The sequence below is a fragment of the Centropristis striata genome, chromosome 22 (genome assembly GCF_030273125.1).
Source record: "Centropristis striata isolate RG_2023a ecotype Rhode Island chromosome 22, C.striata_1.0, whole genome shotgun sequence".
NCBI lineage: Eukaryota > Metazoa > Chordata > Actinopteri > Perciformes > Serranidae > Centropristis > Centropristis striata.
Window position 1 is genome coordinate 8,141,698 of NC_081538.1, and position 24,358 is coordinate 8,166,055.

General features: G+C 37.8%; 1 protein-coding gene across 2 annotated transcripts in view; it reads right to left on the minus strand.

The window, feature by feature from the left end:
- Window positions 1-20,311, minus strand: part of ipo8 (importin 8) — a 30,603-nt gene extending 10,292 nt beyond the window's left edge. Inside the window, exons 1-18 of one of the 2 annotated variants that reach the window (XM_059325767.1) lie at window positions 19,909-20,311; window positions 16,533-16,614; window positions 14,959-15,115; window positions 13,886-14,044; window positions 11,819-11,975; window positions 10,969-11,058; window positions 10,287-10,381; window positions 9,114-9,198; window positions 8,188-8,322; window positions 6,714-6,813; window positions 6,293-6,369; window positions 5,525-5,641; window positions 5,276-5,365; window positions 4,382-4,547; window positions 3,156-3,316; window positions 2,851-2,976; window positions 1,860-1,935; window positions 401-526 (exon numbers count right to left, since the gene is read on the minus strand). In XM_059325767.1, the coding sequence (XP_059181750.1) occupies window positions 401-526; window positions 1,860-1,935; window positions 2,851-2,976; window positions 3,156-3,316; window positions 4,382-4,547; window positions 5,276-5,365; window positions 5,525-5,641; window positions 6,293-6,369; window positions 6,714-6,813; window positions 8,188-8,322; window positions 9,114-9,198; window positions 10,287-10,381; window positions 10,969-11,058; window positions 11,819-11,975; window positions 13,886-14,044; window positions 14,959-15,115; window positions 16,533-16,614; window positions 19,909-19,992 (2,083 nt within the window). In that variant the 5' untranslated portion in view covers window positions 19,993-20,311. The remainder of the gene's footprint in view (window positions 1-400; window positions 527-1,859; window positions 1,936-2,850; window positions 2,977-3,155; window positions 3,317-4,381; window positions 4,548-5,275; window positions 5,366-5,524; window positions 5,642-6,292; window positions 6,370-6,713; window positions 6,814-8,187; window positions 8,323-9,113; window positions 9,199-10,286; window positions 10,382-10,968; window positions 11,059-11,818; window positions 11,976-13,885; window positions 14,045-14,958; window positions 15,116-16,532; window positions 16,615-19,908) is intronic. The other variant, XM_059325768.1, reaches the window with a different exon arrangement.
- Window positions 20,312-24,358: the final 4,047 nt, after the last annotated feature.

Here is a 24,358-nt window from a genome sequence, read left to right on the forward strand (position 1 = left end):
GTCAATTACTCTGTGCAATGTACACCTATGACTGCACTCTAACTTTCTTTGAATTGTGAGAACTGAATGCTCAGTTCCAAACTAATGACTTAAATTTCAATTTACAATTCAGATTCAGTTTTTCAATGCAATGATTCAAATTGAACAATGCAAATTCAAATTATGTGATTCAAATTCAGTTTTTTAATGCAATTATTCAAGTTAAGCAATCAAAATTAAAATATAAATAATTCATATTCCTTTCTGGTAGCACATATTTCAGACCATAGTAATGCATTGTTATTATTATATATGTACTGTTATTACCATAACTCTACAGATCCAGAAACCAATAGAGAGCAAATACTGAAATACAGAAATAGATAATTAGTGAGTGCGTGCACATTCATGTGAGACATACCTGTAAAGTAGTCAAAGTAGTCATGCTGGAAGACCTCGTACAAGACGCCCAGAAGCTGCCACATCTGGGGAGAGATGGTCTGACAGGTGAGGCCGAAGGCCAGCGACAAGATCTCCTCATAGAACTCTGCAGAGAAAAACAAACGACTGTTAATAAATCTCACACATGCACACACCTTCATAATTCGCCCTGATTAACTTCATCTTGAGTAGATTGAGTGTAATAGTTGGTGTTTGAATACAGTTTTTGCACCAACATGTACTGACTTTTGATTTGCCTGCACACGGAGCAAGGGGCCAAGGCAACCAAGCACTAGACACCATGTCAGTGGAAGAAAAAAGCAGGAGCAAGTTCGAAAGACAAGGATAATGAGATGGTCGCTTGTGAGGGATGCTGTGTGTAAAGTACATCCTGAGGACACAATGGAAGAGGTCCCCTCTGCTGTAAATTAATCAATCATCAGTCATGCCATGGCCTGACAGGTCTTTTTGGTTTAATAACCTTTTTTTTTTTTGTGGTTGACTGACTGGCCAATAGTCAACAAAACAGGTAGGTCCTTGGGCCCATTGGCTGTCAATCGATCAGCCATGTCCAGGCGGCAACCTCCGGGTCTGAGCAGGGAGGCAAACCAGGAAGTGCCTTAAGGTGCATTCTACCGAAAATTCCAGCAGGGGGTGCTAAGTATGGCTGCAAAAAGATTTCTGTCCATTAATTTCAATGCGAAATGAGAAAACTTCTAACTTGATTTATTATCTCAGAATTTTTTTTAGGACAACACTATGTCTCAATCGCAAGTAAAAAATCTTCTTCAAGACAATTTGATGTTAATAGTTCAAATAATGGCTCCATTTAGAAGAAAATAGAAGATAAAGAATTGTATGATTTAGGACGTGGCTGCCTTTGATTGACAGGTCACTAAAAAGGCGAGCCTTCATCAGGAGAGAAGCAGAACAATGCGTATCTTATTTTATGTAAGTAGTGTAATGCACATAACCACTAAAAAGCAAGTACGTTCCCAGTCTCCAGAAAGTCCGATATAGATCGTACTGCTCTGCCATGATGGCGGTGAGCAGTAACTCATTACTCCATTTCCTAAAAATATCCCTGTCAAAACTTTTGGTAAAATCACAGAATCACAACTTCATGTCTCTGCAGTCTCTTATGAATTGGATCATTTGCGGAACATTGAATTTTATGAGTACACAAAGGCTTTTTGGAATTAAAGGAACAATAAAAAAAATGTTCACTTTACACCTTGTCAGGCTGCTAGAGGGGACACAGCAGGACTTCAAGAAGCAAATGAATGAATGAACCAAACCTGTGATCAGTTCCACGTTTTGAGAATCACGTGAAAGCAGCAAAATGTTGAAACAGCAGGAACCTGTTTGAGAGTATGTGTATGTATGGATGTAAGCCAGTGTGTTCATGTAAAAACACTGGAATTCCCGCGCACACACACCTGCCATACCTATGATGGGCTTCTGCAAGACCAGACCGATCACCTGCAAACAGATCCCCTCCAGCTGCTGAGTGATCTGAGAAGTAGAATGAGAAAATAAAGTATCAAATATCACAAACAACAATGTGCCAGCAAGTATTTTCCATCATAAGCCGTGTTTCCGCTGGGAAAGTCTCAGGCCACGCCCTCTCAAATGTCCGCTCACTCTGCGTGTCTCCATTACAAAAAAAGGCCCCAGAGGGTTTATGACTTCGGAGGTGATGTATGGTTTTCGATCGTCGCGTAATCGCTTTGAGACAGTTTCAAACTTGATCACATACGCAACGGATTAAACACGGGAGCGCAACTCAGGCCATCGTTGCTAACTGTGCACAACTTCCGCCGATGCATAATTATGCAGAATGTCTCCGCTGATCATACACACTGTACTGCTATAGAGCTAACTGTTAGTCTATTAACAATTTGCAGACTGGATGCTAAGGAGTTAACATCCCCTCCGGCTCTGTGATTGCAGCTGGGAGAGACTGCTGCATGAGGACTGTGCCGCTTTGACTCGTTCTTATTCTTCTTATGAAGAACGGCTCGTTAAGAAGAGTAAGAACGAGTCTCCAAAAGTTTCCAGTAACACCAGAAAAAGTCGCTAGATTTGTCGCAAATCACTTTTTTGTAAAATAATTGCTAGGGGGGACTGAAAAGTCGCTAAATATAGCGACAAAGTCGCTAAGTTGGCAAAACTGCTTCGCTGGCTTTTACAAATGGCGCGTGTTGTTGTGGCGTCGAGTACTACGTCACATCCTGCTTAGCGTTCTATTCAATCAGCAACCAGGCTTTTTTCAGGGGAGAAAAACGGACCTGCTCTTTGACAGGGCCAAAAAAAGCCAGGTCAAAAGCTCATATTCAAATTAGGGGCGTTTCGGCGAGTGAGACCCGCCTCATTCCGGGTATTGGACTGTAATGGAAACACCCCTATAGTTGTGTTTTTTTGTGAGACCTCTTTGTGGTCCTCCATGACAGTAAGAATGGTGTCAATGGTGCTGAGGACGCCCAGGGCCATGACGGTCTTGTCCTCGTTCTCCTCATACTCCTCACTCTGAAGGACCCTGGTGAAAATCTCTGCCTGCCAAACACACACATACAGTACATACACAGTGGTCACACACACCTCACGAAACATTACACTATACCTTCTGCAGTAGCAGAAAGAGACATGAAGACACATAAATACAAACACAATGCATATTCAGGTTCAAGAGAGCCAAATGAAGAATATTTTACAATCAAGAAATGTGAAATTACCAGATTCTGCGTCATTTCCACAGCAATGGCAGCCACCTCCTGGTTGTACTCGCAGATCATCTTCTGAATGACGTTGGTCAGGTCGTCATTCTCTGTCTCTTTTACCACATGCAGCAGCTGTTGCATTACCGGCCGAATGTATGGCCTTATGTACAGCTTGGCTACACACAAGCACAAACACAGAACATGTGTCTAGAATAGTCTTTAACAATATTTTTCATTTTATATCATAAATACAGTACATCAATATTTCCCAACATCGTGTTAGAGATTAATCTAATTTAGCAATTATCTGCATTATGACCATTAGTAGATGCTGCTTACAACACAAACTGAATATAACAGAGCGCACACACATAGTTAACACTCTCTGTACATTCCTGAGGGAAAGCAGATGTAACACAGAGACAGATTCATAGAACACAGACACATTTGTAGATATTTTCAAGGTTATGGGCTCGGAGGGAGAGTTAGACAGTTAGAGAGGGCCAGATAAAAAGAAATGTGCGTAGTTGTATTCCTTAACAGGCGCCAACCAGAAGGCGGAAGCACCAAGAGGCTAGGACTAGCCTGCGTCATCAAGGGCAGACAGAGTCTAAAACATGGTGCTGCCCCAACAGTTTTGACCAATTAGATGGTTGCACATTCACATTATAAAATCTGTGTAAAAGTAAGATAGGTAGCCTTTTCTGTGAGGTGGTTACAGCTAACTGCTTGGCAGCCTGTGATTTCTGAACAGAGAAGGTCCGTGTACACGATTCACACTTTCATTAGTCTTAAATAAATAGTCAAAAGGATATTACTCTCCTCTCATCTGCTCTGCAAAAAACTTGTCAAAAACCTGTCTGATTGTTTCTGCCCCCTTCTTTGAGCATTTTTGCTAGGCTAACCACATCCTGACTCCAGCACTGTAAGTTATATATAGATATAAGATTGATAACTGTAGTCTCATCTTTTTTTTTTTTTTTTTTTGAAAGTTGGAAAACAAGTGTTTCCCAAATGACTATTTTTTTTTACTTTTTGCATTTCATGGTCATGTTTTCACTTTTTTTTCATTTGCTATAATGATAATCATCACAGTAATCATCCAGTAACTTGCATATGTTTTATACCTATTTCTGTATTCAGAATCTCGCAGCAGTTTTAGCTGATTTAAGTGGTAAAGTATTTGTGATATTTATCAACTTCAAAACACTGTAAAAGAACATCCATATTCCTCCACAGACCTTGTTCCTGGTTGCTGATCAATGTCTGCAGTGCAATTGCAGCTTCCACCTTGACAGGCATCTCTTTGTCATTGATCAGATTCTGTTTGACCAATTCAACAGCATTCCTCAGCACCAGCTCATCATGGAAACGCAGGGGGCTAAAGCAGTGGAGCACCCAACACGACTGCCGATATAAAGAAAAGAAGCACAAATGAATACAACTCCTGTACATGTTTCATCTCAGTCCATCCTGATTATAGTAAACTACAGCCTGACGCCACACATGAAGCTGATAAGATAGCAGTGTTATCAAAGTGGTAAGACAGCCTGAATGAAGCTTGCACTCGAAGTCTTAATTATTTTCAGCAGCCTAGAATAGCTGGTTTTTAGTCACGTGATTATGATGACACGCGAAAGCGGCGCAATTTCAAGAAGTAAACATCTGTAGCCTAAACATGGAAGAAACCATAGTCTGCACGCTCAAATGGCAAAAACGGTGTGTACGCCTATCTTGACTACAGGCCTGATACAAACACAACAATTCAGGGGGCTAAATCTGCTTCCCCCTGGAATTCTGCCAGTCATTGATTGGCCAGGATGCATCTTCTTGGTGGGCAGACCAAAACTAACTATCCAAGAAGATAACTGCTGTCTGGCTGTAGCCTTTTGGGCTTTTGCCAGTTTGCTTGTGCTTTTTGCTATTTTGCCAACGAGGTAAAATATGATGGATAACTCTGAATCATTTACTAGCCAGTGAAAACATAATCGGTTTTTGCATTTGTATACACTTTAAAGCATTTACAGCATTTTTTAGAGCATTGGGATGTCTGTTTCTCTGTGATATACTCTATAACTTAGCATAGAAAGTTAAAAGATTAGCCACATGAAGGAAGGATGGAAGGGTTCACTCACCCTGGCTCGCAGGTAACCCATACCAGAGTTGAGCAGAGGGACGACATAGTTTTGCAGCAACAGCTCCATCTGCTCCCTGTATATCCGCTTCTATAGGAGGAGACATGCATACACACAGCACAGCCCAAAGATGAATAAAACACATGAGATAGTAAGAGGATTAAAATGAATATAAACCTTACAGGCTCCATCCAATCTGTTCTGTGGGGAAAAAGTCACTCACAGAGGTACATCTATGGATGTGCATACCTTTAGTAAGAGCTCAGCCAGAGCTCCAATGCAGTGCAGTGCCCCGTCCGTCTTGCGGGGGTCAGCAGAGGGGTCCACCAGTATCTGGTGGCAGAACTCCATCATCTGAGGAAGGACCTGCCGAGAAGATACACAAAGGTCACATGCAGAAAATGCTGATACAGACACTGCTGTACTCTACTCTTAAAGGGAATTTATGTTACGCCCAAACACATCTATATATATATATATATATATATATATATATATATATATATATACACACATACACACATATATATATACATACATACATACATACACATATATATATACACACATATATATACATACATACATACACATATATATATACATACATACATACATACATACATACATACACATATATATATATACATACATACATACATATACACATATATATATATATATATATATAAAACTTTAATGCCAACTGCAACATATAACAATCTTTGTGCCAATCATTGTAACATTTGCAGGCTTTTTTTCCTACTATCGTCCCAAAATTAACAGTTAGCCTCCCGAACTTGCAATGTCTTTAAGCTCTCTATGGACAGAATCATGGGATTCAGAATTAGTTAAAGGCCATGTAGTTTTAAAATCTTGCAATAAACTGGCGATACACCTGGAGGTAAAATCATCCAACCAGAAACCACAGCCATCAGAGAAACATAGTAGATGCAGTGCTGCTGTTGAGTAAATTCACTCAGCTCCTCTGGAGCAGTGCTAAACAATTCCTCTCACCTCTTTCCTCTTGCGGGCAGCTTTACACAGAACGCTTTGAGCAGCAGTGGCTGGTAGGGCGTGATCGTCATAGAGGTCTTCAATACAAACAAAAACACACTCACTTACACAGAGAATAGGATCAAACAACATGTTCAAGCACATAGTGAACGTCTTTCCTCCACCACTATGTACATTGGCTATGTTGCAGCTAAAAGGTACAAAGTTTAGTTCATAAACGAAAGCCCACAGTCTACATGACTGTCTGACTGCTTGATAATTCAAATGAAAATAAACTGCACTTACAAAATGCTACAAAGACCATTTGGCATCCAATGACATTTGCTAACCGATATGTGTTACCTGCCAACTGACAGACAGATAATGCATAGTGTATCTGGTGGCTGACTGAGCTCTGTAATAGAAGTGTTTGAGTACTCACTGAACTTCATGCGGATGTATTCATAAGGGTCTTCCAGCCAGAGTTTCTCATCCTCTTCTTTGTAACACATGAGAGGGAAGATGACCTCCTGGCATATGGTCTGCAAAAGATTATGGTTCTCATAAACTCAGGAGGAGAATTACAGTGGAGAATATAATGGCGTAACAATGGTCATTCAGGGTTAAGAAGGTAAAACAGACCTTCCGGTTCCTGTTCTCTGAACAGAGAAATGCAGACAATTCATCTTCTGATATTTTGACAGCTTAGTTAAGCCATTAACCAATTATACTGTCTGATAAATGCAGCAATTGTGTTGTAATTTTAATTACCGACATGAGATGTGTGCAATTACTGTACATGTACTACAGTTTGCCTGTTAAGTCATGATTCAAGCACTCTGCTGCCACCTAGTGTCTCCAACTATCAATTACAGCCCCTACAATCCCCCTTCTTTTGCTGCCGCGACACCACGAAACAGTATGAAAATTAACCCTTAATAAGACACTCGTTGAAATACTTGCAAATTCCAAATTTCAACCCTAGAGAATATTGGAGGATATTACATACTGCCAGAATGTGTAAAAAAAACATATGAAAATAATATTTTGAGAAAAAAGTTTACGAGATTAAAGTGTCGAATCTATGAGAAAAAAATGCGTAGATTTATGAGATTTAAAGTGGTGAATCTGGGAGAAAAGAGTTGCTTTTTTCTCCCTCTTTTCCCGTAAATCCGCGACTTTTTTCGCGCAGAATTGCCACTTTAAATCTCTTAAATCTGCAACTTTTTTTCTTGTATATTTGCCACTTTAATCTAGTAAATTTGCAACTTTTTTCTCGAAATATAACCTGAAGTTACCAAATATAGTGCTTTGCCTGATAAAGGGTTAATGAAGGAACATCTGTAACATGTGATGAAGCAAATATTAAAGTCCCCGTTTCAGGAAGTGTGGAGTGAATAATCAAGAACCATACCTGATCAAACATGTTATTTCATAAGTACATAAAAAAAAACTTTCTGTAATACATTTTTTATTGGGGTGGCCTGGTGGCTCAGCGGTCCCTACTTATGCTTCTGTTTGGCTCTCATGCATGTGTGCCAATAGCCTTGTAACCTGTCCAGGTTCCTGTCCAGAATATTTATATTCTATTTTTGCCTGAGCAAGTTGTTCCTCAAAAGGTTCTTGTTCCCCTGGGACAGTTCCTGCTATGGAAATTCCACAACTGTTGATACGCCCTGACCTGATGTAAGGACACTAGAACCCTTACCCAAACAGAACCTACTAGCTATGGACTAATCAGGTTAGGACTAAGAATCAAAGCTCTGAAGAACATAGTACTACTAACTAGTAACTGTAGTAAATGTGGATACTCAGATGTAAATGTATCTTTTTCATACAATTAACCAGTAACACTGAAAATACCATAGCAAACTACACACTGACTCTGCCTCAGAGTAACTCCATGACTGTCCTACCTGCATATGTGGCTTCATCTGTTTCCAGGTCAGTGAGTGTGACAGGCCCTGGTTGAGGTAGTTGAGGCACTGCTGCAGGACACGAGGAGTAACATACTGCTTCTGCCGATGCTGGTCCACCACCTTCAGCAGGACCTGGACAAACAACACATCAAGCACAGTGACAAAAATTAAACCAAAACTGTCAGATCCCTTGGAACAAATAAACAGGAAAATCTAAATCTAGCACATAAAAAGCCTGATAATAGTCAGCAAAATTGTCAAATTATCACTACTTGTTAAACATCTGTGCAGATTACAAGTTGCTATCGAGCTGGGTTAAGTAATAAAAAAAGGAAAACCAGGATGATGAATTAATGTTGACATGAAAATATGTGAAATCCGTCTTTCATGCCAGCGAGAATCCTATTCCAATCGCATTATCTGGGTGTCCCAATCAGAGTTGGAGGACTCCGACATTAGTCAGACTAACATGTTTACATGCACTTCAGTTGTCCAATTATAGTTGGATTAAGGCAATAATTTGTTTTTTTCAAGTGTTATGTAAACCAGCTATTCTCAACCTTGGGGTCCCGACCCCAATTGGGGTCGCAAGATGATTTCTGGGGGTCGCCAAATCATTTTGGAAGTCAGCTCTGTCTTCACTGTGTTAAAGTGTTCGTATGTTAATGTGTTTTAGTCTTTTTGGTCATTTTGTTTCCTTTTTTTGGTCATTTTGTGTATTTTTGGGTGTAATTTTGTTTCTTTTTTTGGTCATTTTATTTCTTCTTTGGTCAGTTTGTGTCTTTTTTGGGTGATCTGAACTGTGCGCGTGAGATTCTGTTCAGTGAGCGGGGGTCGCGAACAACATGCATGTTAAATTGGGGGTCGCGACTCAATAAGGTTGAGAACTACTGATGTAAACGTACTCAGTGACACATGCTTACCTGCTGTAATCCAATCGCATATGTCTTCAGGAAAAAGTCTGCAAACTCGTAGTACTCCTTTGTCACATTTCCAGGGCTTCCATACCTGTAAATAAGACCAGAAGCTTTAGAATGGCTGATAATGTCTCTCTGCTATCCACAGATCTGCTTTATGATTTTGTGATAGCGTCTTGGTACAAGGTTCCCACGGTTTTTAAAGGAAGCATTTTCAAGAACCTTACCAAGACATTTTCTAGCAATTTTTCTTGACAAGGAAAGGCAGCACTTGCTAATAAACGGTCATATACAGTCATGGAAAAAAATGATTAGACCAACAACAAGAAATTGAAGAAAATAAAAAAAGGTCTAATATTTTTTTCTATGACTGGTAGTTTCCAGTAGACTTTTCATTAACACTTGTATTCCCTGTTTTATTCCTTCTCTTTTAATGTTGCACAGTCCATGGTGAAATGTCTCAGGTTCTTTACATTCATTCATTAGTGACAGCGATATCATCACTGCTAATCGTATAATAAAGTTGTGTGGCCTCCTCTTTTAAAACGCCTATCTATCCAAGTTACATCCAAGTCCAGTCTTAAAAAGATTTGTAGAAAGAAATGTAAAGTCATATCCACAACAACACAGAGATTTGCAAATCATAAAAAAAAACATAACTTAGTCAGTGAGCATGCATTCAAACTTTTTTTCATAGGTTTTACAAATGTGAGTAGTTTCACCACAAAAAATACAAGTAAAATGCGTGAACATACATATATGTTCATGTGAAATGGATTTGCAGATTTTTGGATTTGCTCCTGTCAGTTTATGGGCCACATGACATTTGTGATTTGGCTGCTATTTGTTTGCTGAATTTTGTCCTATTTGTAGTGCTGCAGATCTGAAGAAAAATACCTGTGTGAGGTGTAGGTATAGCTACATCAGCAGGTGGTGACATTCATTCCCATTGACTGACATAAGCTGTGTTGGAAGAATGCTAACTAAGAGGGGAGCATTTTTTCATTCCACTTTGCATCTAGAAAACCTGCTTTGAAGTGTCATGCCATGCAGCTTATCTTAACAACAGTCACATTTAAAACAAAATAAGCACTTAGGTTTATGGAGGAAAGTGGGGGGCTAAAACACAAAAATGTCCAGGTTTTCCAGGATGCACCATTCAAGCAGTGCCGTACTTACCGTTCAAACAATCTGTTGATGATGCGCAACGCCCACTTCTTACACTTCCACCATGCCAGCTCCGGACGGTCGTCTTCATCAACCTCCAACGTCTCCTAACAGAAATTAACTTAATGATTAGTGGCTGGAGCTTGTGAACCAAGCAAAGAACAGAAAAACCAGCCAGACCTCACTTTGATTCAGTTGTCAACAACATTAGCACAAATAATTGCAGCAGCATATTGCTGCCACCGTGACAAAAACAAAACAGCAACAGAAAAAAAAAAAAAAAAGTTCCTTATTTTTACAAGATCCTTTTCATGTTGTAAGATACTTTCCATGTTATGACTTATTTTCTCTAGATCTCAAATCATTCAGTTTAAAAAAACAACATATGAAACATTGAAACAACATATCACCTCATTTTGTTATATCAAAAATCGCTTTCTCGCATACTATGATGATTGAAACAATTACAACAGAACAGATAAAAAATGTGCCAATAATTTTCGATTAATGACGAGTTAAATATGGACAATCATGCGATTAATCACGATTAAATATTTAAATCGATTGACAGCCCTAGTTAACACTTTTAATAAGGTTCACTATCTAAAATACTATTTGATGCGTTTGTTGGACTCACTGTATTTATTGACCCATCCAAGAAAATTATGCAAATGAATGTGTATGTGTGTCTTACGGCTGGGACATCCCGGTCCATTATGGCTCGGAGGATTTCCATCCACTGAGTCATCACTGTGTTGTTGATCATCTGGAGAGGCAGTGAGTACTGCGGGAGAACAAAACATTAATGCTGTCATCATCATCATCATCATCATCATCATCATCATCATCATCATCATCACCACAATGACACTCCCTATTACATTTTCTTATGAGTTTCATATTCGTAAAGGTTATCTATGGGCTACTTCTAATGTCCCTGATAAAGTCAACAAGCTGAGGGGCATCTATATGGTTCCTGGTCCTGACTTTTATCATGTGTGACACACACGAGGGTAATCAATTAATTAATCATTAATATTGTGATTTTTAATTAATGTGAAGAACATGTAAGTGTTCTTATTTCAATTGTGCAGAAAACTTTAAAAATGTGTTGAGTATTCATGAAATATCGCAAAAAAAAATGTGTAGATTGTAGGTGGTGTTGCGGTAATGAGAGAAATCAGTAAAATTAAATAAATACATATTTGTTAAAAAAATATTTTTTAGAGTTTCATGTAATTCTGTACAGGTCTGTTAATAATTCACATTCAAAAACATAAATAATAAATTGTTTTTCTAAGGTTTTTGGAGTTTTAGATGGTTGCGGTAATGAGATTTTTCAAGGACTTGTTTGGGGAAATGTGAACAAAAATGTGATATAATGTCAATAAATGCTTTGAGGTCAATAATCCCGATTACCTAAGACCTTGTTTTTTGTGTTTAAAAAGAAAATTGCCCTATTTATGCCTATTTAAAATTTTCATGTTTGAAATCTCTGAAACCAGGTTTTCATGAGAATGACCCGCACGCACAAACACACACACCTGTACGAAAGCGTGAAAGATCTTGAGGATTTGTTTCTGGATAAGAACGGAGAAGATGGTGGCGTCGGCCAACAGCTGGCTGATGAGCTGCTGAATCCTCGGCAGGAAGATCTGCATGGCTGCCAGCAACGGCTCCCTCTCATCTGCTTTCCTGTACCTGAAGCACACACACACACATGGACTTATGAAAAATTGAGCAGACATGGCTGAAGGGAATTTAATTTAGAAATAATTTGCATAATTCAGAGAAATTCCTCACTCACTCACAACACTGGTGATATACATCTTCATCAACTTTTTAACTTTTCTGACAAAGGGAGTACATAGAATATTAAGACTACACAAGGGTTAATGTTTCAAACTGATTCATTTTAAACAGGAAAGGAGTCTTATATAGACTTGCTGGCTAAATATATGAACAGACAAACAAAACAAAATTCTGCATCCTCACCAGTTGATAGCTCACATGAAAAAAAAGAAACATCATTGTTCTGCAGGGAAATAGTTCTAGTATTTGAAGTATGATAAGGAAAAATGTACGAATAGACTGGTATTGTTGTTAGCATAACTCTGAGTTAGCTGCTAATCGTACACACTCAGTCAATCAGACAGTGCTTTGAAATGCTATATTCGTAGTTCATCAGTCTTACTTTTAACACTAGGACTGCAAGCAGTACTGAACGGGCCCTCGCAGTACACGCGGGTCGGGGCATGCTGCCGTCGGGGTGTGTGCGTTACAGGGGCCAGTCTATACCACCCCTAGGAATTTCATTGCCTTAAGTGTTATAGTGTGGCCACGGTACCAAATATGAAATTAGACTGCCACCACAGTGCCACTTAGGGGCCGATCAATAAAACCTTAAAGGGTTATCCTCAGGAGGGCATTGACAATAATCGTACCAAGTTTTGTATAATAATGCACAAACTATCCCTTTAATCCTCATACAGTGTCTGAAGGAGGACTCTTAACTGATATGTATAAGTTAGAAGAGGCAGGTAGCAATGGTGGAAAGTAACTATGTACATTTACTCAAGTACTGGACTTTTGAGGTACTTTTATGTACATTTTATGTAACTTTATACTTCTACTCCACTACATTTTGAGGCAAATATTGTACTTTTTACTCCTCTACATTTAGCTGACAGCTTTAATGACTTTTCAGGTCAAGATTTAAAATGAAAAACATGATACATTTAAAATTATTACCCATTTTTATAAATTAAACCACTTAAAAGTTTATTAGGTAGTTAAAATGAGCGGAGTGGAGTCATTTCACAGTGTGGTATTAGTACTGCTCTGCTCGGGCGAGTTTTTTTTTTTTTTTACAAATTACACCAGAACGCCCACTGCTGGCAAACAGAAAGCTCACTCTGGTACATTAATAAACTTAGAAAGGTTTCCTTTGCAATTGTTGGCCCACAGAGCATTATATTTTATGATTATATCAATATAAATTGCACATTTGTACCCATAATTTCTGGCAGTAGAACCAAACTCCATTGACAAAAACAATATTTTTTTACTGTTCAAAGTCAACAGAAACAAATCAAAACTCACAGGGGGGAACCAAACCAGAGTTGGTGAAAACAGCCGTTTTTTCTGAGTTTTATTTTGCTTCTGTCGACTTTGATGTGTGTAATTGAAGGTATGTATATCATATTAACAAGAGTCACAGTAAAAGCACCACACAGTAATAATAGGCAGTTACAGATGTGGCTGTATTGTTAAAGTCCAGCACACCGTCGAAATTTCTGCTGTCATTTTCTCGTTTGTTATACTACAGAATTTCACGGGTTATTCATAAACCCATTTTCATGCAAAACACTCCCAGGTATGAGAAAGCTTTAAACCAGTTTGACCACTTTTTGTGAAATCACTGCATGGACTTAAAGACTGAATTCAGAGTTAATCTCTCATTCTTGTGGTTGTCTGCTAAGCTTTATGAGGGTTATTATTGGACTAAGCTCCTTTAAAACCTGAAGTCATGTTGTGAGAAAACATTTGCTACCCTGAAGGGATGTTCAGAGCGCTGAGATGTAAAAGAGGAACATGAACCAGTTACTCACTCATATGTTTTGACCAGCTGGTAGAGAGCCAGCAGGGTTCCGTACCAGCTGCCACTATTCTGAGACTGCAGGTACATGCCAATCTTGTCCACTATAGCGGTCCAGCGGCCAGGGAAGTCATGCTTGATGACTGAACGCAGACACATGGTGAGCTGCGTGCTATGGACAGTGCAAAAGCATATGGAGTCAACCAGTCAGTAAGCAAGGTTTTTTATTCAGTGTATCCATACCATTCAGGTTCCAACTGGAACTCCGTAAAATATATAGGGAAATTGAAAGATTCTGCATTCTGTTTCTATGAGGCTTTCTACACTGCCCTACAAAGACTAACTGCAGTAACTACATTTTTGATCGAAATTGAGTTATAACTAAAAATGAACTCCTTTATGTCAGTTTTATCTTGTGACAAAGTTTTAGGTTTTAATTTTGCTTTATTTCAGAGAAATAATAATGAACTACAAAATCCACTATGATACAGTGTAGCCTTGTATTTCTTCATCGTGTTGAAAAGTGAAGACAAGAATAATAGAAATTATAAGTTTATCTGATAGGGAAATTAATATCTAGAAAGGGATTAAATAAAAAAAGTGAGATAAAATTATATAAAGACTAAAATATAATATTACTTCATTATATTAAGTCTTAAATACACAAATCTTTGAATAGAGTTGTTAAACACTTTTAAAACAACATTGTAGTTACTGCACTCTGTTTGTGCATTACTATTAGATCATTTTACAGCAATGCAAAACCAGAGTGCAGTAACTACATTTTGGGGGTCAAAGGTCAAATAAATCATCATGATTTTTTTGCATAAAAATTACACAGTCAATACATGTAGAAATAGGTGTCATATCACTAACCTAACCTTAACCCATTTGGGTGGCCAATTAAAAAATGTAAAAAAAAACTTTAAAGCAGTTTTTCTCAGTTTTACCCTTTGCGTAGTTACTGCAGTTAGGATTTGTAGGGCAGTATAGAGATACATAGACTTGCATTAAAAAAAACACTTGTCCAAACAGGGACAGTAAAAAAGTCGTAGAATTATTGTGTGTGTGTGTGCGTGAGTATACCGTAAGGACTCGGGACAGCGGATAATGCCCTCCACTATGTGGTCTCTGATCTGCTGCCGGTCGTTCTCATGGATGTTGAAGGGAAAGACGACCTCACCCAGACACGGCTCCCTGTCCTGCCAGTACTGGTTCACCATGTTCTTCAGGTAGATGGCCGCTACATACACAGGGTCAAGGAATCAGGTAAGCATGAAAAGATGACAAATAATATATCAACTCACAATTATGTGTGTATATAAAGCCAATCAATCCAGTATTTGTCATATGGAATCATTTAAGATAGAATTTCAGTGAAATCTAACTATATCACTTTGTAATAATAAATATATCTGCATGTAATGCAGTCTTAGGCAGTGTACTTATTTGGGATCTTAGTGTCCTGAGGGTTGAAGCTCTTCCCAAGCCTCTCAGTGATGTCATGGTCTATCTGGTACCTCCTTCCCCAACTCAACAGGGAGAAAAAGCCATCATCTGACTGATTGGGATTTTTAATTAACCTGACTTTGCCAGATGGTTTGTTACACAGAAGTGTCTGAGAAGCCCTAATGGAAACTGTTTGAAGAAGGGCAGACACATGGCAGGTAATTGGATGAGACATCTGTCTTATCACCATCAAACACCTTCCATACTGAAGCCAGGTGAAGAGCAAAAACCTTCATTGCCATTCTTTACTTTTCTTTCAAGGAAATAATATGCTCCAGTTCTGATATACAGTGGCAAGAAAACGTATGTGAACCCTTTGAAAAAAAACCTAGTTTTCTGCATTAATTTGTCATAAAACATGATCTTATTTGCATCTAAGTCTAAAGTATAGACAAACACAACGTGCTTAACCTAATACCACACAAATAATTATAATACTTCAAGTCTTTATCGAAAACATCCATTAAACATTCGAAGTGATGGTGGAAAAAGTAAGTGAACCCTTTGGCTAATGACTCCAGTAAGAGCTCATTTTAGTCAGGAATTAGCAAACTTGGTGTCCTAACAATGAAATGAAATTTTTACCAATAATGTAATAAAGTATAACACCAAGCACCTTTAGATTTCAAGAAGCTGTTGAATGCATTCGTGTGTCATGGATACCTCGTGTGTGAAAAATGGATGCACGGGTCAAAAGTTAATAAACATTCAACTTTGACCTGTTGGTGGCGCTAGAGCTCTTGAGCTAGAGTTGCCTACACAGTATCACCACTTGAACCCAAGTGATGTGTGGTCTGCTGTTAAATTATTACAATATTGGGGAATTATTACATTATCAGGACTTGCGAAATGAAGGCTAACCCTTATAATGTAATAACCTCCCATTAATGTTATACTTTATTACATTATTGTTAAAAAGTGTATTACATTATTGGGAAATGCACTTTATTACATTATCGGGAAGTTATTACATTATCAGGTTTTATTACATTTTCAATGGACTCAAGTGCAGATTTTTATTACATTATCGGGGTTATTACATTATCGGGAATTTATTACATTATCAGGTTCTACAACGCTTAAACGTTATCACCAAAAAAACTATTCAGCAGAGAGATTAGTATTATTTGATGGACTGTTGAGAGCCTTACCTGCCTGACGAACAGGAAACTCCACCTGCTCGGATAAAATAATCTGCAGCAGGGTTGGAGCAAAGTTGATGATCTTGTAAGACTGAAAGACACAGAGCAGTAACAGCATGAAACAACAAGCAGAGGAAAGATGAGCCACTTTCAGACTGATGTTTTAAGCCGCGATGTTTACGTCTCTAGAAGGTTTTGCCTTCAATCTGAACGTCCCAGAGTCCTCAGGAAGTAGAATCTAAACTCCAACCTGCTGCTGACCTTCTACCGCTCCTCCATAGAGAGCCTTCTATACTGCATCACAGTGTGGTTTGGTAGCTGCACTGTTGCGGACAGAGAGAGGCTCCAGAGGGTTGTAAAGGCAGCCCAAAAGATCATTGGCTGCCCTCTAAAATCACTGATAGACATCTACACCTCCCTTTGCCTCAGCAGAGCCAGAACCATCACTCAGGACAGCTCCCACCCTGGCTCTGACCTTTGACCTGTTGCCCTCAGGGAGGCGCTACAGGTGCATCAGGTCCAAAACAAACAGATTCAAGAACAGTGTCTTCCCAAAAGCAATAACAACCCTGAACTCTCATATGCAGTGATTTTCATATGGACTTTATTACTGTGCAATATTTCTTCGGCAATGTGCAATAATTTGTGCAATAAATTGTCCTTCAATGTGCAATATATTTATGAACACTAAATAGCATCATGGCAAATTGAATTGAAGACTGTGCACCTTACCTCCCTTTCTTGCCTATGTTTTACATTATATCTTATATACTTTTTTTTCTTTACATTTACTTGCCTAAGTAGGTGTATGTTTACATTGTATATCTTTTATGTATTTTATATATTGTCGCACTGCTTTCTGGAGTCAGCTCTTAAATCTCATTGTACATGTGTATATTGACAATAAAGGCATTCTATTCTATTCTATTCAGAGGCGTAATGGGGGTCCAAGTGATCCTGGCTCTGTACCGCCTTCGGAGGTAGTAACAGAGGTTTTACATTGGTGAGACTGTTCGAGACAGGATCAATCTGAACCAGTGGAGCCGGCAATATGGAAAATATGTGACATATGTAATTTGTGCGACTAACACTCGAAAGGAAGTGGACCATGTCATCAGAAACACGCCTCACACTAGAGTCTCACAGTAATCGCAGAACCACTTCGCCAGAGTATGTAGAATCTCTACAGCGAGAAACAGCAAGACCATCATTTCCTTTCACCATTATTGTTTTAAATCATGTTTTGGCGGAAGGCAATGCATTTTTCTGGTAATTAATTATAATCTGAAATTTAGAAGAAAAATAGCGCATTATATGAGATTTTGTAATGTTTTAATTTTTAAATTATACATCAGAATGTCCTGAAATCTGCTGAGTGACACCCTGAGGTTGTCCACCGTCCACCTGTAGGGGAATGAGTCTCTGACTATGGACGGTTTGCATATAATCATAATCTATAATATTTACTTTTTATGGATTTTTTTATGAATATTTGTGCTTCCATTCATGCATTTACAGGTGAATCTCAATAAATTAGAATATCATAGAAAAGTGTATGTATGTCAGTAATTCAATTCAAAAAGTGGAAATAACACATTATATAGATCCATTACACACAGAATGAAATATTTCATTTCTTAATTTATTTAATTTGTTGTTATTATAATGATTATGGCTTACATTTAAAGAAGAACTAAAATCCAGTGTCTCAAAAATATTATTAATTAATAATTAATATTACAAAAGACCAATTTTAAAAAGTATGTTTAATATGGAAATGTCCATCTATAGGACTCAATACTTGGTTGGGGCTGTTTGACTTTTCTATCATATTCTAATTTATTGAGATGCACCTGTATAAGTACCGCACTCATTTTTGGGATGATTGAGAAAATACAGTACAATTAAGTTTACCGGAATACTGCTTTTATTTTGAAGGCGGTTCTAACACTGTCTTACCGCAACACCTAGTAAATACATGCACATGAAAACAAGTGGATTCTGGTCTGACTGTAGTATTCTTTTCATTGAGAGATGAAAATTGATGATTCTGTCAGATGCTCAGAATTGAAATGATTAGAGCTGTTGAACTAGCAAAACACATACAGTACAAGGTACCATGTCCAAGCTATATTGAATGGAATATGCTGTGGATAAATAGTATACTTATTTCTGATCATAATAATTAAATTAAAGACAATATGCAACCACAATGCTCCAGACCAGACAGTGTAGTCAGGCGGCTTAGCTAAATAAAGGGGACACGCCGTACAAAAACACCAAATTTTTTTCCACATGCTCTCTATCACCATAGGTTTCAATTTTTGGGTTTCAAGCTTCTCATCTAGTGATATTCTCAATAGCTTTAAATGATTCCTTGACCTAGAAAATGTATATTTTGACACCAAGATTGACCTTCTAAGTGGCTTGGAAGACATATTGGTTCTCATAGACCTTATATGGCTGCAATCTCCGATCCACAATCTTGATGAAGTGGCTCCTACCAAAAATTGAAACCTATGGTGATAGAGAGCATGTGGAAAAAATGTGGTGCTTTTGTCCTGCGTGTCCCCATTCTTTGTAAATCTGGTCCTAAGCCACCTGACTAGTGAGGGGGAGCATGATGAGCATCAGGAGACACACCAGACAGGTAAGTAACATATGAGGCAGAGTGTGAGTGCGTTACTATGAAAGGTCCATGCCAGTATAAATGGGATAAAGAGAACGTTGGTGCTGTGTGAACAATAAGCTAAATATATATATATATATATATATATATATATATATATATATATATTAATAATAATGTGGACATAAGCTCAACATGCAAAATCACATTGCTGCTAAACTAGTTACAAGAAATTACATGAGCAATAAAGTATTTCAAACTATTTAGAAATGTAAAATTGATTTGTGGTTAGCTATATGACATGGCATTTTAAACCATTCAGATAAATGCTTACAGGTGAATAAACAGAATAAAGAGTGGGTGTAGAGTGCATATCAAACACTTAAAACTAACTTCACCACGGTGTTTCACACAGCTGCCGTAACTACGACAACCACGGACGCATTCTGCTGGCAGTCTAATGAAACCTTACCACCAGCATAGCTATTGCTGAAGTTTCGTGATGGCTGTCAGATCTAACTCATTGTTCTTTGACACAGATACTTGGGTCAGTACTGTCAAACCGCTGATCACAGGCCTGATATAAACCCCCAAAATCAGGGCTGAAGAATCAGCAGGCCGAAGCCGAGCTCAATCACCAAGACTCGGCCTCCATCCTCCACAAACACCGGCATCAAGCCAAGGCGCTCCGTGCTCAATGCCCCTTTTGAAAAACAAAACAAAAACAAAATCAACCAACTACTTTGCCTCACCCACCTGATTGAGTTCATTTTCCGCCGCTATCCTTAGATTAGGGTCGATAGTCCCTTTAAGTGCTTGGATTATCCGGTTGGGATCCATGTGTGTTTAATTCAGCGGTTCCTTTTGTGTTTTCCGTATCACATACATGTATCAGTTAGCGTTAGCTGAAGTTTCCGCTTTATATTCAGCTAAGCGTCATGGATCTGCATTTACTGTGGCCCAAACAGGCTCAAACCTCCGAGTCACTGATACAAACCGCGGTCACTACATTCAAAACAAATGACTCATTAGCGGAAGAGTAATTACGGATGTCTTTAAGGCAGTGGTGGTGCGTTTAATGTGTAGCCAGGATTGTTTTTTCTTTCTGGAGAGCTATAGCTAGTTTGACGGAGAATGGTGGCCCTGCCCCGTTTTACCGGCAAGCAGCTGTCGGTGGACGTAAAACAAGGATTAAAGACGATTTACGGTTTTCCTCCTCTTCTTTGTTGACGCAGTGGTACTTTGGGAATTCTGCCGCCACCCCGAGTGCTGGCGCTGTCAGACCACCATAGATGGATGGTATGAACTACAGACTGTATAAAATAGCTATGAACACTACCTGAAAATTTTAATTTGTTTAATTTTGTCCGTCCACCTGTAGGGGAATGAGTCTCTGACTATGGACGGTTTGCATATAATCATAATCTATAATATTTACTTTTTATGGATTTTTTTATGAATATTTGTGCTTCCATTCATGCATTTACAGGTGAATCTCAATAAATTAGAATATCATAGAAAAGTGTAATTATGTCAGTAATTCAATTCAAAAAGTGGAAATAACACATTATATAGATCCATTACACACAGAATTAAATATTTCATTTCTTAATTTATTTAATTTGTTCTTATTATAATGATTATGGCTTACATTTAAGGAAGAACTAAAATTCAGTGTCTCAAAAAAAATTTATATTACAAAAGACCAATTTTAAAAAGTATGTTTAATATGGAAATGTCCATCTATAGGACTCAATACTTGGTTGGGGCTGTTTGACTTTTCTATCATATTCTAATTTATTGAGATGCACCTGTATAAGTACCGCACTCATTTTTGGGATGATTGACGAAAATGCACAGCAGGGCAGCGGAGGAATAGCCAGAAAAAAATAACACCCTATATGTTGACTTAATTACATTTCGTCACACAGTTAAAATAATCGCTTATATCAGTTTTTTGTCAAAATTGTTTTTTGTTGCCTAAATCATCTCATGACGCCGGCCACATATGGTAAAATCTCCTACATCCTCAGTTGAGCAGATCATGATTTTACCCCTTTGAGATCATCACTTCTTTGACAATTTGCCACATTCATAGGCATCAGATAAGAACCCAGCAAAGAAGAGCTAGAGGGAGATTGTTTAGTTGTCAGTTTAGTTTATCAGTGTTTTATTGTTGACACTAATATTGGTAACACTTTACTCTAAGGTGTCTACATAAGAGTGACATGAGCCTGTCATAAACATGACATGGGATGTGTCATGAACATTAATGACACTTTGAAGTAACATTAATGCTCATGATACTTGTCATGTCATGTTTCTGACAGGCTTGTGTGACTCTCATGTAGACACCTTCAAAATAAAGTGTTATCATATCTTGCCTTGCCTTCATGCCTTGTGAAGCCCTTTGAGGCAAATCTGTGATTTGTGATTTTAGGCTATAGAAATAAAATTGATTTTTGATTTGATTTGATTTGATTTGATTTGAAGTGTGAAATTACAGAAAATGGGTGTTATATTTTACTCCAATGTTTTATTCGATTTAATTTTGTTATTTTTAAATCCTATTCAAGTCTTTTTTTAATTTATTTTTTTATATATTTTCTTTTATTTTACTGTATATTATTTCTGAAAACCTTTTTCATGTCTTATAGAAAACACTTTAAATGACCTTGTGGTAAGAAAGAAATTATATAAATGTGCCTTTGTTACATATGAATGTACTGTATCCTTTGAATTCACCTGGTTGCAACAGAAGCGGCTGTAAACGTTCTGCTGTTCAAGGGTCATGTCATTCCAAATGTTCTTTCTTAATATATTTATATATTTTTATATTATTATTCATTGTTCTTGCTCCTTCTAGTCCTTGTGAAGCGAGTTTGTGACCGGAAGGTCGACGGTTCAATCCCCGGACTGGCAGGATAAATATCTTATATTTCACCATCCTATTATCTTTCTCTACAGATTAAAAAACAAAGCCTATGTGAACTTTAGTTTAACTTCACCCAATGAAGTTCAAATATTCTTCATACAGTGAGGGAAATAAGTATTTGATCCCCTGCTGATTTTGTGATTTTTACTGAATTTTCCCACTGACAAATAAATGACTGGTCTATAATTTTAATGGTTGATAAATCCAGAAAATCACATTATAAAAGTTTTAAATTTATTAGCATTTGATTGAGTGAAATAAGTATTTGATCCCCCAGCAAACCGGTTATGTGCTGGTAACAATTCCGACAGCATTTGAACGCACCATACATATATATTTTTCAGCAGTTCGTTGCTGGTGGGATGATCTGGAAAAGGGGTACGGGATCGGAATCGGTTCGTTAGAAGTTGCCTCTAAACTATTAGAAGATCTTTAGCTGAAACGTTGGAGGGATTATCGATGGAGGACAATAAGGAGAACCGCAGAGAAGAGTCGCGGGCCAAACGCTCCTCGTTGGCGAGGAGAAGCATGTTGGAAGGCGGAGTTGCTCAAATTGCTGATTTATTGACAGATATTCCCATATCATTCAGCATGCTGATGGCACCACTTTTGGGTAAATTTCTTATGGCTGACGTTGCATTGTGTGAGACAGTATGAGAACGGAAACGAGTTGCCTTGTAAGGAATTTACATGCACAACATTGGGCCACGGAAGTCTGCTTGCAGATAAAATAAATTGCCAAATTTTACTTAAGAATGCGATCATTTTCATTATCATTACTTTATTATGAAGCGCAAAATCAAATCGAAAAACATCTTACTGTCAGAGGGGCAGGGCGACAAATAACATGTCGTCACCCTGTTAAAATAATCGCCTAACTAATTTTTTCAAGTTTTGCAGGAAACACAAAAAAATTCACCAAAAGTGTAACATATGACATTTTTTGATAATTTCACTCAAAAAGGATGTAACAAAGGATAGCTATTGGCATAATAATAACACTGTGTGTAAATTATGTAACTTAAGAGTTACATAAATTACAATTTTTTAACATGCCTAAGCAAGATATGGTAACACTTTATTTTGAAGGTGTCTACATAAGAGTCACACAAGCCTGTCAGAAACATGACATGACAAGTATCATGAGCATTAATGTTACTTCAAAGTGTCATTAATGTTCATGACACATCCCATGTCATGTTTATGACACGCTCATGTCACTCTTATGTAGACACCTTCAAAATAAAGTGTTACCATATCTTGCTGAAGTCACAAAGGCATGTTCAAAAAATTGCCTAAATCACATTTTATTTTGATTTAGGCATAATAAATCCGCTTAAGTCACACACTTGACATAGGCCATTATGTTAAAGGGGTAAAATCACATGATCTGATCAACTGAGGATGTAGGCGATTTTATCATAGGTGGCTTTGAGGAGATGATTTGGGCAAAAAAAGGCGATTATTATAACAGTGGGACGATGTAACTTTATGCAGTGGGGAACTAGCGTGTAGAAAGTTTTGTAGAATGTTGGACTAAATTGCTCTTTCTTTGCTTCTATTGAGAAATACATTGAGGAAACCATTAAAATTAAATTATCTGACTCCAACACAAAATCCTCACCTATTTCTCTGCGCCGATCGTTTGATGGGGAAAGGACGAGTAGGAGACGCCCGAGTTCTCAGTTTAACTTCATTTTATTACAATACGTCAAGAAATGTGCAGTTTAGTCTCTGGGTTCAAACTACACATCCCTGACATCACATTAGGCTGGTCAGTTCATGAGGTCTGGACGCAGTCTAATTTCCCTAAACCCAGTTTTATAGCCTAACAAAAGTTTTCTAAGAATGTAGGCAGATCTCTCCAGAAGGTGCCTCCTCTCGATCCGCTGATTTGTCAGTTTCTTCAATGTGGACACGTCATGTCACCAAGCAGAGAAGACAGTTATAGTTTTAAAAGAAACTTTGGACAGGAGATGCCCAAAAATCATGAAATCCGAGTTGAAAAATGATACTATATGTAATAGAAACCACAAATATGCTCAATGAACTGTTTTGGAACTTGAAAATGTAAACATAGGATACAAATATGAACATATAAAAAGTTAAACATTTAAATATAATAAAACTATTCCCTATTCCTAATCAATGAATGCAATACACATTTACTGAACTGGAAAGAACACTGTTACAGATAATTAAGTCATTTTCTTATAAAATCCAAGTCATGAATTTTCTGTTTTTAATTATTATTATTATAATTATTATTAT